The 12,959-nt window shown below is 40.9% G+C and overlaps 1 protein-coding gene across 3 annotated transcripts in view; it reads right to left on the bottom strand.

Annotated features, from left to right (window-relative positions):
- The window catches only part of IQCH (IQ motif containing H), a 118,632-nt gene that overhangs the window by 105,163 nt on the left and 510 nt on the right, over window positions 1-12,959 (bottom strand). For 2 of the 3 annotated variants that reach the window (XM_066592930.1, XM_066592931.1), the window contains exons 2-4: window positions 11,659-11,778; window positions 9,595-9,689; window positions 6,880-6,985 (exon numbers count right to left, since the gene is read on the bottom strand). In XM_066592930.1, the coding sequence (XP_066449027.1) occupies window positions 6,880-6,985; window positions 9,595-9,689; window positions 11,659-11,778 (321 nt within the window). Of the gene's footprint in view, window positions 1-6,879; window positions 6,986-9,594; window positions 9,690-11,658; window positions 11,779-12,959 lie in introns of those variants that run through there. The other variant, XM_066592932.1, reaches the window with a different exon arrangement.

Genomic DNA, 12,959 nt, shown 5'->3' with positions numbered 1-12,959 from the left:
ACACGAGCGGGGAGATACTCGGCTAAGGCACTACTCGCTCGAGTAGTTAGCCTTAGTGAGTATACTCACTTATCTCTAATAGGGATCCTTCGGTCGTTCCCATCTACTGGTACAGTGAATATGAGCGACTGAACAATTCAGCGCGTGAACAAGCACACTATTTATTTTCTTGTATAAAAAGGCTGTACGAGGGAACGAGCGAACTGTGACATTGCTCGCTCGTTAGGTGTAAAAACCCCTTCAGCATGAATTGATTGGAATGTATGTATTTCTAGTTTCACTAGGCGACAGGACATTTTCTATTACTGGCCTTTTGTCGCATTTTCACATCGAGCTGCATGCTTAACATGCTTTTACACTTAATGATTTATCATTTGTACGAGAGAACAATAAATAGAATGTGAAGCATCGAGCAAGAAGTCAGCGATAGTCAGCGGTGATCTGCCTGTCTAAACGCTCTGTACGAGCGCTGACAACCTAGCGGTGATGTCAGCAATAGTGCAGTCGTTTAGATGAATGTCGTCTTGTCTAAATGGGGCATTAAATAAGTTGTCCAGGATTAGAAAAACATGACTGTTCCTTTCCAAAAACAGTGCCCCCCTGTCCATGGTTTGTGTCTGGTATTGCAGCTTAGCCCTGTTCACTTTAATGGAACTGAGCTGCAATACCACACACTACCCATGAACAGGGTGGCACTTTTTTTTGGGAGAGCAGTTATGTTTTTTACTCCTGGATACGCCTTTAAATAACAATCAGACCATATTTTATTAGTAGTCGATGTAGGAATCCAGGTAATTCCTATGGGTTCACTTTCTAGCCAACAGTCGTGCCGTGTAAATGAACCATTAGTTTTCCATTTGCTAACAATGGTTCAGCAGTGGAACAATTAGTAACAATGACTCAACAATATCACAGAAAAGGGAAATAGAAACAGACAAAAAAAATCACTAAAAGCGTCCATATACTTACTGATATACTGATACAAGAGGACGGGTATAAACACCTCATCCCTCAACAAGAAAAGGGTATATACAGGGTGTCAGGCCACATGATACATGTAGTGCACCATGCAGGTTTACAACCTATTAATCATTGAACAATTGAACCAATCGGTTAACAATAGCTCAACAATGGAACAATGCTTCAACAGTGAAAAAAATTATCAAATGGTTCATCAGACTCCTGCTGCAAACGGGTGTCTACTACACAGGTTCGCGATGGACATGAAGCGGCTGCTCACTTCCAGTGCACGAAAATGTGAGACGCCAAATAAGGAATGGTCATAAGTTGATTGTTTCCACATGAAGAAGTAAAAATAAATTATATCTATCAATCTATGTGCTCTGCTGGCCTTAAATAGTTTTATTGTATGTTGTGGCGCCCTTCTCTGGACAAAGGAGTATCCGAAACGCACGTCAGGGCAAATGCCATCTCCCTCACTATTTTATTACAATATCAGCACTTTACTGAAGACATGTATATACACAGAGAGGACAGTTAGATTCTCCTCAGTATATCCACAGAGAGGTGAGGTAGATTCTCTTCAGTATATACACACAGAAGTCAGTTATATTCTCAGTATAGACACAGAGAGGTAAGTTATATTCTTCTCAGTATATACACAGAGAGGTCAGTTATATTCTCCTCAGTATATACACGCAGAGGTCAGTTAAATTCTTCTCAGTATATACACGCAGAGGTCAGTTATATTCTTCTCAGTATATACACGCAGAGGTCAGTTATATTCTTCTCAGTATATACATGCAGAGGTCAGTTATATTCTTCTCAGGATATACACGCAGAGGTCAGTTATATTCTTCTCAGTATATACACGCAGAGGTCAGTTATATTCTCAGTATATACACGCAGAGGTCAGTTATATTCTTCTCAGTATATACACGCAGAGGTCAGTTATATTCTTCTCAGTATATACACGCAGAGGTCAGTTATATTCTTCTCAGTATATACACGCAGAGGTCAGTTATATTCTTCTCAGTATATACACGCAGAGGTCAGTTATATTCTTCTCAGTATATACACGCAGAGGTCAGTTAAATTCTCCTCAGTATATAAACACAGAGGTCAGTTATATTCTCCTCGGTATATTCATACAGAGGTCAATTATATTCTCTTCAGTATATACACATAAAGGTGAGGTATATTCTTTTCAGTATATACACATAAAGGTGAGGTAGATTCTCCTCAGTGTATACACATAGAGGTGAGGTAGATTCTTCTCAGTATACACATAGAGGTCAGTTAGATTCTCCTCAGTATTTACACATACAGTTGAGGAAGATTCTCCTCAGTGTATATACACACAGAGGTCAGTTATATTCTCCTCAGTATATACACATAGAAGTCAGTTACATACTCCTCAGTATATACACATTGAGGAGCATTACATTCTCCTCCGTATATACAGAGAGGTGAGGTAGATTCTCCTCAGTATATACACATATAGGTCAGTTAGATTCTCCTCCGTATATACAGAGAGGTGAGGTAGATTCTCCTCAGTATACACACATATAGGTCAGTTAGATTCTCCTCAATATATACACATAGAGGTGAGGTAGATTTTCCTCAGTATATACACATAGAGGTGAAGTAGATTCTCCTCAGTATACAAATCATTTCCCCAGGCTTTATCGTTTCTGAGAAAAGAACTATCTCATTTATCGCGGATTTTCGCACAGTTTTTTTACTCTCAGAATTGAATATTGAAGTTGCGACCCCTTTACTTTTTCTGTTTAGGACCTAAGGAATGGTTGTGCCAAATTTCAGGTTTGTACAGCCACAGAAAATTAGAGAATTAGATTTGGTACATTACATATGGGGTTACTTACTTTCATGCTTAAAATTGAATAATCAAGTTGTGACCCCTTTACTTTTCCTATTTTGGACCTAAAGAATGAGCCTGCCAAATTTCAAGTTTGTACGACACCGGGAAGTTAGAGAATTAGTGGCGAGTCAGTCAGTGAGGGCTTTTGCCATTATATATAGAGGTTTTATACATGTAGGTAATTCAATATGTTTTGATTGTTGCTAATATTTTTCAGTAAGTGTAGGGTGTCTTGTTTATGCTGCTGTGGCACCTGTTTATGTTGTAACTCTTGATATCATTCAATACAATTATTATATTATTAACAATTTGATCCGCATCATCTTTATTTCCGTCATATATTCAGTTCGATTGTGGTTTGTTTCATACTACTGGGGTGTTAATTTTTATTATGCATGATCATCACAGGCTTCTGTATGGAAACTCAGCCTCTGAAATCCAATCCATGAATCTCCAAATGGATACGGTTAGTGCAGACAGACTGACTTAGTTGACAGGGTAAACTCTAAAAATACAGTGATTTGCCAAACGGACTTACAACTTAGCATCCAATGACAACATCACATTGCAATACAAAAATCATTCAGGAAACATTAGCATGCCATCCAAAAAGTCTAACATCTCACAAACAAGTGTCATTTTGGCTCATATTTGGCTGTTAAAGCTATGCTGAAAGGCAATGACATCTTTAAAGGAGTTTTCCGGGATTCAAAAAAGTATTCACAGTGTTAGAAAAGTGTAAAATAAAGAAGAAATACATAGCTGCTCCACCGGCTCCCCGTCCAGTGCTGGAACCCCGATTTCTGCCGCTTGGAACCCGGAAGAAGCCAGCTGGTGGTCAAGTACCGTTCATTGTGCCAATCACAGGCCTCAGCGGTGATTCTTCTATTGCCATTGATTTCTGTGATTGGCTGAGTGCTCACAAGCACAATGAACAGCACATGACTGCCAGCTCGCTTCTTCCAAGTTTCAAGCGGTGGATACCGGGCCACCAGAATTGGACAGGGAGCTGCTGAAGCAGATGAGTATGTACTATATTTTTTCTTTATTTACTCATTTCTTTGTTTGTCAGAATACATTTTTATTTTCGGAGTAAATATTGTATCTTGTATCCATTTTGTATCTATCTTCTGCCTCTGTCATATCATTATCATTTTCTTTTAACAAGAATTTTGCAAATATGCAATAACAGTTCAAAAAGGACCTTGATGGTTGAGTACATTCCATGTCAGAGTTAGAGAAAGCACACTCATGGGTGCGGGGTCGGAGCAGCATGTTCTAATATCCTGAAATATCTTATTCTTATACATTTCTGTACATTTTGTATTAAGAAGCCTGTTATGCATGGTGCCATTCCGCTTGAGAGAAGTCTGCCTGGTGACTAAGATGTTAAAATTCTTGTTTAGTTTTACAAACCAATGATAATAAATGAATCAGAATAAATTATAATTATTATAAGTGAGGCGTGTTCTAGCCTCGTAGCAAATGTATGTATGTATATATATATATATATATGCTTGTTAATGCAATAAATCACATGACTTCCAATCACATCCAATTTGTGTGTGGTCTACAGGTTACTTTGGGCTCAAATATAAACAACTAATTTGTACTCCAAAGATATACCTTACTTATAGCAATCTTGATTGCTACACTAACAAACCTCTTTAACACAGCAGCTTTTTTATCTTAGCACATGTTAGTAATTGGAAATCACATAATTGTAGCCATGTAATGTATGTAACACAATTTTAAAACAATTTGTACAAAATTGATATGCCCATACTGTGGAGCATGCTGAAACAGGAGCTCATCATGGCTGTGCATATAACCTTACACTGACTACCCACGGTAATACTTGCATGCTGCTAGTAAAGCAAGGGGCATTCACTATTGCTCTGGAAAACGTATGCTGACCGTGATTCCTCCTCTGTGGATGAGAACTGGATAAGCACCATGGATGAGGGTTTGAAAATCATATCTGGAGGTGGAAAGAGTTTAAGAAATGTTGCTATATCTAATTCTTGCTCTGTGAGATATGTCCCTTGACAAACCTGTGTTGAATTATTCATGTGCACCTCTGCTATGTGAGTCCCTGCTTCTGCATACTCGTGTGTGATGGATCAACGATGCACAAGACTTTTCTGCGGACTCTCTTAAGTTAATTTCACTAATTTCTTCTCCTTGTGCTCCCGAATCTTTTGTCTCATGATATATTCAGAAGTCAAACAATTGGTTCTAGCAGAGAGACATGTGTCTCATTGCATGGACCATGCATTGGATATGCTTCCATATGCATGTCTGCTCATATGCCAATCATGGAAAACAATCTCATTGAAACATTATTCTTAACCATCTTAATTGATAATGACTTTGGATTCAATAAGCTACCTGCAAGCTAATGCTTGTTTATTCCCCCTTTACGCCTTTATTTTTATGGGAATCTTGAGACAAGTTGTTGAGTCTCCAGAAAATGCAGATGTGTGTTGGAATTGGATCTCAAAAACTTCTCCTGTGCCAGGTAGCACTATTTTAAGTGCTACCTGATATACTGGACAGCTCACATTCCAGTGTCAGTGCCCAGTTTTATCCTTCTGACTTCCTATAAAACACTTGCCCTTCTACTTTCTACTCCATAGATTATTGTGCTTTGTTTCTAATTAAGCTGTGTGCCACTTCAAACTCTTTCTGCTTATTTGTGTACTGAACTTGGCCTATTAACAGATGTGTAACTTGAAGTTCCTGGGCCCCAAATGCAAAATCTGCAACAGGGCCCCTTCCTACCATGTACTGCTTATAATATTGTTGTCTTTTTTATATAGTAGAGGTCTTTGATTCAGCCTCTGGACTCCATCCTGCTTTCAGATCTGGTCTAGGTCACTCAATTCTTAGCTGACATAGTGTTATGAACAGGAATGCTTCTGCTGTTTCTTCATCCCCTCTCTACTAATTTCTTTTTGAGGCCGTAGCTAATCAACTCTCACACCGCAGATCCATTTAAGTAGGTCAGCAGCCCACAATGCTGTGGCTTAGGCTCATTTAGAGAGGAGTTCCTGTTGGCTAGCCTCTCTTTTAATAGTCTTGGCTCCTGCAGTGTATTGCTGGTTATAGTGTAAGCCATATGTATTTAAATCCAGTTTTTTTTGTTTGTTTCCAGTATCTTTTTTTCTAGATAGTTTTTGTCAGTGTAGTCTTGTTCCTGTGCTTATTTCTAGTCCAGTCCTTGCTCCTTAGCCTTGACGTTTATTGTTTACTCTTTCCATGATTGTTCATGTCTTGTCTTGTTTCCTACTTCAGGTTTGACATTTGGTTTTCTTGTCTTGGAGTGTTTGTCTCTCAGGGTCAGTGTTTCAGATAGGGTTTCCATTAGAGATATCTTTAGAGATACTTAGGGACAGGAATGTTTGTTGTTAGGGTCAGCATCAGGGATAGATTAAGGGAAGACTTATGGAAAGCTAGAGCTAGGGTCAATTACTTATCATTTGTTCACAATCATCATTTGCACCATTATTTGACACCATCATCATCCATTTATGCCATCATCTGACTACCATCACCGTTCTATTACTGTCATCTATTGGGTTCCTATCCTTGCATTTTTGTTACCTACTAATTTTGATACGAGCTTCAGATATCTGTTCATCTGAGTGTTCGGTTTTGTACATAATTTGATGCTACTGTGAGTCCTGGGGGGTATCTGAATACGGGAAGATACTGGCACTACTCAAGAAAGGCGACTGCTATAAGTGAAGTCTAGTTCTGACCTCTTTTGTGCAGTCGCTACACATGGTTGGCATGTCAATTTCAATACCTATTCTGCCTTTTGACAGGTCCGTTACAGAGCAAATAAAAGCAGACAATGGAGAAGCGATAAAACCTATTCATGAATCATGATACGATTTGCTAAATGATATTCTGTAATTTCCGACTTCCAAAATGAAAGCTTCCTTGATAAGCAGGACAATAAAGCAATCACAATCTCTGCAAATCTATGTGCCATATGGCTTGGCTTGAATACTGTACTTTGTTCCACTGACCTGCTGCCCAGGTGATATGTGACTCATTGGAGGATGTGGTCTAGTATCTTGTACATGTGATACAAGTGGTTTCTCATTCAATTTTGCAGTTTCATGCTGAGGAGTCCTATGTAGTACGAAATAAAAAGTAAGTAGGGACATTTTTGACTTATCTCTCACTGGATACTGAGGGCAGAACATGTGCGTGTTCACAACATAGTCCTTACATGTCATGATGAACATCTCATAAGAATGAAGACTAAAGAAATCGTTAAGTTGAGGGGGTGTATGTGGTTCTTTTCCACAAAATCACTGTTTTTGCATCCATCATTGTCTAATATAGAGAGTATTAAGATACCATACTCAGCTAAGCTGCAAGTATTAAAGGGAACTTGTCACACTGGAACAGCATCAAAAACTAAGTTATGGTACTGTTAAAGGAGGTGACTAGTAGCGGGGCATGTATTTTTTATACTCATCTGTTCCCGCAGTGTCGTTGGTAAAGATTGCACGCAGTATGAAAATCTGACTCTTTTCAGACGGCTGTGTAGAAGTCTAACTTAGCTTATTGTACTGTTCTGAGGTGACAGGTTCCCTTTAAAGGGTCTCTCTATGACTTTAATGGTACATCAATCATAGAAACAGACACGGTGCCAGCTGCACAATCCAGAGCACTCTAGTGAGGCAGTATATGCAAAGTCACCTGGAACCAGAATCCATGGATCCACTCCAGAATCATAGAAGGGAGACGTGACAGCATTCAAGATGCAAAATGTAAAAGTCTTTATTCCTCCAATGCCATAATAGCAATGCTTCAACCAAATTTAAACTTGTTAAATCCAAGCATAGGATGGTTGGTATACAGAAACAAACTTTTTTGTTCCCTCGTAAGGTGAGCAATTTTCCCTGTCTTAACTGTTTTTGATACAACAATCTGTTGAGGGGTCATAAATTCACTCACCATTTTACTGGTAGATCTTTTTACATTAGAAATAGATACATGTGCTAGTCACTGCTGCAAAGGCTAATAAAGCTTTGGGATGCATTAAAAGAGGTATAGGGGCGAGGGACGAGAACATTATCCACCCACTATATAAGGCACTTGTCAGGCCCCACATGGAATACTGCGCACAGTTCTGGTCACCGGTGCTCAGGAAAGATGTTACGGTATTGGAGGGGGTTCAAAGAAGGGCAACTAAACTAATACATGGAATGGGAGGACTGGAATACCCAGAGAGGCTAGCAAGATTGGGACTATTCACCCTGGAAGAAAAAGTGGTTAAGGGACGACCAAATAACTATGTATAAATACACGAGGGGACAATACAAGGGTCTCTCCCATGATCTGTTTATATCCAGGACTGTGACGGTAACTAGAGGGCATCTGAGGGTACATGACTAATTCATTCTTGCGTGACTATATATATGAGGCACTTTTATGTATGTGTACACTTGACAAAGGCATTCTGGTCCAAATGTTGCTATTATGTCCTTGGAGGAATTAAAACTTTTACATTTTGCACCTTGAATGCTGTTGCATCAATCATACATGTCAGGAGTCAAATCAATGAACCTCGGGCAGCCAGAGTTCCCAACATGCTGAAAATAAGCCTTAGCTCTACTTTTCATGGAGAGATGACCACTAATGCCTGGTCACCTCCATGAAAGCCTATGAATGAGCGGTCTTCACACCTCTCCATCACGCCCATCAACTTCAGTGTAGAAGGCAAATCTCATTAGAGAGAATGCCATATTTGTTACAAATTTTCCAAAATTTACCTTTTCACACCACTGACAAGAAAACAGGTGAGACTTAGTGGAGGGGTCATGGCCTCCCACAGCCAAGCAGATTTACTATATTTTACGCCAGCTTCTGGTGTAAATCATAGCTGAAATCTATATGAAATGTTTCATATAGTGGAGAAAAGATGGTCCAAAGATGCACCAAATGTACTAAAAAGCTATTAGCTCTTAATACATTTTGCACACTTCAGCCTAGTGCACTCCTTAGGCCGGGCTCATACAGCCGTAAGCATAAAACGCTGTGTGGGCCCCGCAGCGTTTTTACAGCTGCAGAGCCGGCCATGACCCTGTGTACTGCTGCGTATGGCGGTGACATTGTACTGCGTATGACACCGTACTCACGCACACATTCATGTGCAGTACACTTGGTTTTATTTTTTTGGTTTATATTTCCCACGCCGTTCCGAAGTGACGGCAGTGCCTATATTCAATGTAATTGTGTACGGGCGCATATATATGCGCCCATAGAGAACAATGAGTTCTATTTTACATATATACGCGTCAAAATAAACATGCTGTGTTCTTTTTACTCTCGTGTATTACACAATTCTGACACGCTAGTGTGATTGGAACTGCGTAAGGCAATGTAATTGCTGCATATCATATGGATGTACAGAGCCAGCGTAAAACGTGGTAATCATACGCCCGTGTGAGCCCGGCCTTACTCAGACTGGCATATAGAACCTCAGGCTAAGTAATCTCCCCCCCCCCCTTCGTCTTCACTACTGACTGCAAGTAATGTTGAGAGGGGTCACTTTGCTTTCTACTCTTCAGCTAAATGACACCCTAATAAAAATGTAGGCTAACTATAAAATTTCGACAGATGAGTGTTTGGCTGCCAGCTCCATCGCCCAACACCCAGTATACATGAACGCTTGGCTTATTTCCAAAAACAAGAGGATTGGGCAGCTGAAGGTCGGAGTGGGCACTCACCATTTATAGGCACATGGCGTATACTTCTCCTTACTGTCCTGCAGAATAGTCATTGGGCTGCAGTTGATGTAATTTAGGTAGTCCTGGGTGTGCTTCTGTCAAAGAGGCAACATTGCAGGGGTTAAATTAGTTATATCTCATTCACAGAAACCCCACCTATCCATCACCAGGAACAATAATCAAGAGGTGTTTTTTTTTACAAAACAACCAATTAAACCAAAGTTTTCTTTTTCTAAATGTTGGTAATTATACCTAATTCACTCAATAATAAGAAGTTGTGTAAGGTTCTAATATTGGAGGCTTCAATTCTGCACAGTTGTCAAGACGTCTGCTTGCCATCAGTGAATGGCGTGATTCTTGTTTACATTGAACCTAAAATCTGCCCAAACTGTTTCCTGCTCACATAAGGTTAAGGTCCAGTCCAAAGTAGTTGCAGCTGCATATCGTTTGACCATTAAAGGGGTTTTCCAGGATTAAGATATTGATGACCAATCCTCAGGGTAAAGGCCCATTTACACGCAAAGACAATCTTTCAAACGACTGAATGATTGACAGTTTTAGCAATCGTTTTGCATAAAGTGTTAATGGCCACTAATGTCCATTAACTCTTTATTAGCTTCATTTGCATTTAAAATGGCCTCCGGGAGCTGTTTGCAGAGCACAGCATATGGTCTGAGCTCTGCATACAGCTCCTATGTTCTCAAAAGGGCTGTCGCCAGAATACAATGTTTTCTCTGATTTCTGTGCAGAACACAGTGTGCGGTCTATGTTACCTTCTCTCCGGCTGAACGATGGATTTTAAGCTCACCTTAAAATCATCGTTCAGCAGAAGAGTGAACGATGGTAGAGTTTACACGCAATGATTGCTCATATGCCATCTTTTGAAGGAATTTTGAGTGATCATCATTGCGTGTAAATGGGCCTTACGTCATCAGTATCAAATGGGGGGGGTCTGCCACTTGAGATCCCGGCTGATCAGCTGATTGAAGCTACAGTGGAGCTTTGGTGAAAGCCATGGCTTTTTCTCTGGCCTGTGATGTCACTTTTATTTGAGCACTGCAGCCACTTCAAATAATTGATTGGTGGGGGTCCTTCAAAGCGGACCAACACTGATATAATATTGATGACTTAAGGATAGGTCATCAATGTCTTAATCCCAGAAAACCCCTTTAACAAACCTAATTATAAAAGCAATGCGTCAGAGAAAAACACAGTAAGAAACACTCGGTCCAGGACCCTCCCGCTGCTCTCCCAAGGTCGGGCGCGGTTTCCACAATTCTCAGCTGCTCGTACAACATCACTTTCTGGTTACGGAATTCATAAATCCCGCCTCCAGGAAGGGATGGCTGTGATTGGTTAATCGAGAGCAGCATTGATTAGCTGAGCAGCGGTTGAAGAACCAATCAACAGCTGTCACGTTGTGAAGGCGGGATTTATGAATTGGCTGAGCAGCAGTCGAAGAACCAATCACAGCCATCCCTTCCTGGAGGTAGGATTTATGAATCCCATTACCAGGAAGTGATGTTGTACGACCGTCCGAGGACTGCAGGAACCACGCCTGCTAGGTAATACATTGTTTTAATGTAGAGTAACTAGGGCTTACTTTAGGGGTAGGGGTTATATTTCAACCCCCCCCCTCCTGAAAAAAAAATCAGATGGGGGCTTATTTTTGGGATAAGTCTTATTTTTTGGGAAACAACAGTATAGAGAAATTCAAAGCAGTGATAATGATCGTGCAACTATCATAAGTAGCGTTAGCGCCACATTTCTCTCCAGCATTTTGTTGCAAATCACATCTAAGGTCTTTTATTGTGTTTGAATGTATTAATTGATTTTACACCCAACGTACAAACTGATTATAGCAGCCTGTTGTGTTTTTGACAACTTTTACAACTTATTTTACAACCACATTAACCCTTGGAGCTAATGTGCAGAAACAATTACTACGCTACTCATACACAACAGGTACGGTATATATTCATGTGACTGTTTCTAGGTTGCAACTTTTGTGAAACTGTAGACAGCTACTAGTCCTTAAATTCACCAGTAATTATTACTTCTTACCCTCAATCCCCGCTCGGTCCTTTGAATAGCCGTCTCCAGGACTTGGATATCCACAGTAACACCTTTCTCTTTACTTGTATCTACTAGTTTCTTCTTTAGGTTTTCCAAGTCATTCTGAACCTATAATAGAAGAATTAGCCATTTCAGCGGAGGGTCACTCATATTTACAGGACCAGCATCCAATCTTCAACAGGTTAGAACAAGAGGTGTACATGAAGGTGCCACCTACTGTTACCTGTTCAGCCTCCATGACATAAATGAACATTATAGACTGGCTTGTCTTAAGCTTCTATGATGGGCACTAGAGATGAGCGAGTATACTCGCTAAGGCACATTACTCGAGCGAGTAGTGCCTTATCTGAGTATCTCTCTGCTCGTCTCTAAAGATTCGGGGGCCGGCGGGGAGCGGCGGGGGGGAGAGCAGGGAGGAACAGAGGAGGAGATCTCTCTCCCTCCCGCTCCCCGCCGCAACTCACCTGTCACCCGCTCCGGCCCCCGAATCTTTAGAGACGAGCGGGGAGATACTCGGATAAGGCACTACTAGCTCGAGTAATGTGCCTTAGCGACTATACTCGCTCATCTCTAATGGGCACTTATGCCATGGGCACTGCGCCCGCATAACCACGATTGACTAACAGCAAGGCTCTGCCTGTAATGGCCAAGATCAGAGAAAACTCTGATCCCAATCATGTAACTGCCTACAGTCCCAGTCAATGGCAACCACCGCATTTAGGTAGACATGAGGGAGGTGGCTCCCTTTGTTCCCACAGCCCCCCACAAATACGCTCCGTTGCGGCGTGCATATTTGCGCATACGTCCGTCTGGTGAAGCCCTTAGGCTCACGGGGAATAAGTCTTTGTGATACTAATTTACTGCAGGATTATAAAAGTGATCAATTAATCACACTGTGGCGTAATAACTTTACAGTCTGGGTCACACGGGCATATTTGTGCCCGCTATATGCATAAGATAGGACCATTGATTCCGTTATGTTCGTTCACATGGATGGATTTGGTGTGCACGATTCGGTGGCGCAAAAAAATACATAGCGAGCGATGTCCCCTGCGCATCTGCAGAAATAATCACTATTTAATTGACATTTTCAATGGCTGAGAATATTGGCGCGCGTTTCTTGGCACGCGCAATTGGGTACCCCAAGGATTAGCCACAGTCTAAACATGCGCCAATGATGAACAATAAATTGTTCGCTTTTGGGCGTTCATTATCCCCGCCTCCAACACGTCCGCTTCAAGAACTGACGGATCCCCCGGTGCCTAATATATCCCACCGCTGTAACCACA

This window comes from Eleutherodactylus coqui, chromosome 2 (assembly GCF_035609145.1).
Source record: "Eleutherodactylus coqui strain aEleCoq1 chromosome 2, aEleCoq1.hap1, whole genome shotgun sequence".
NCBI classification, from domain to species: Eukaryota; Metazoa; Chordata; class Amphibia; order Anura; family Eleutherodactylidae; genus Eleutherodactylus; species Eleutherodactylus coqui.
The sequence above is the reverse complement of the archived record's forward strand: the minus strand, read 5'-3'. Positions and strand labels throughout refer to the sequence as shown.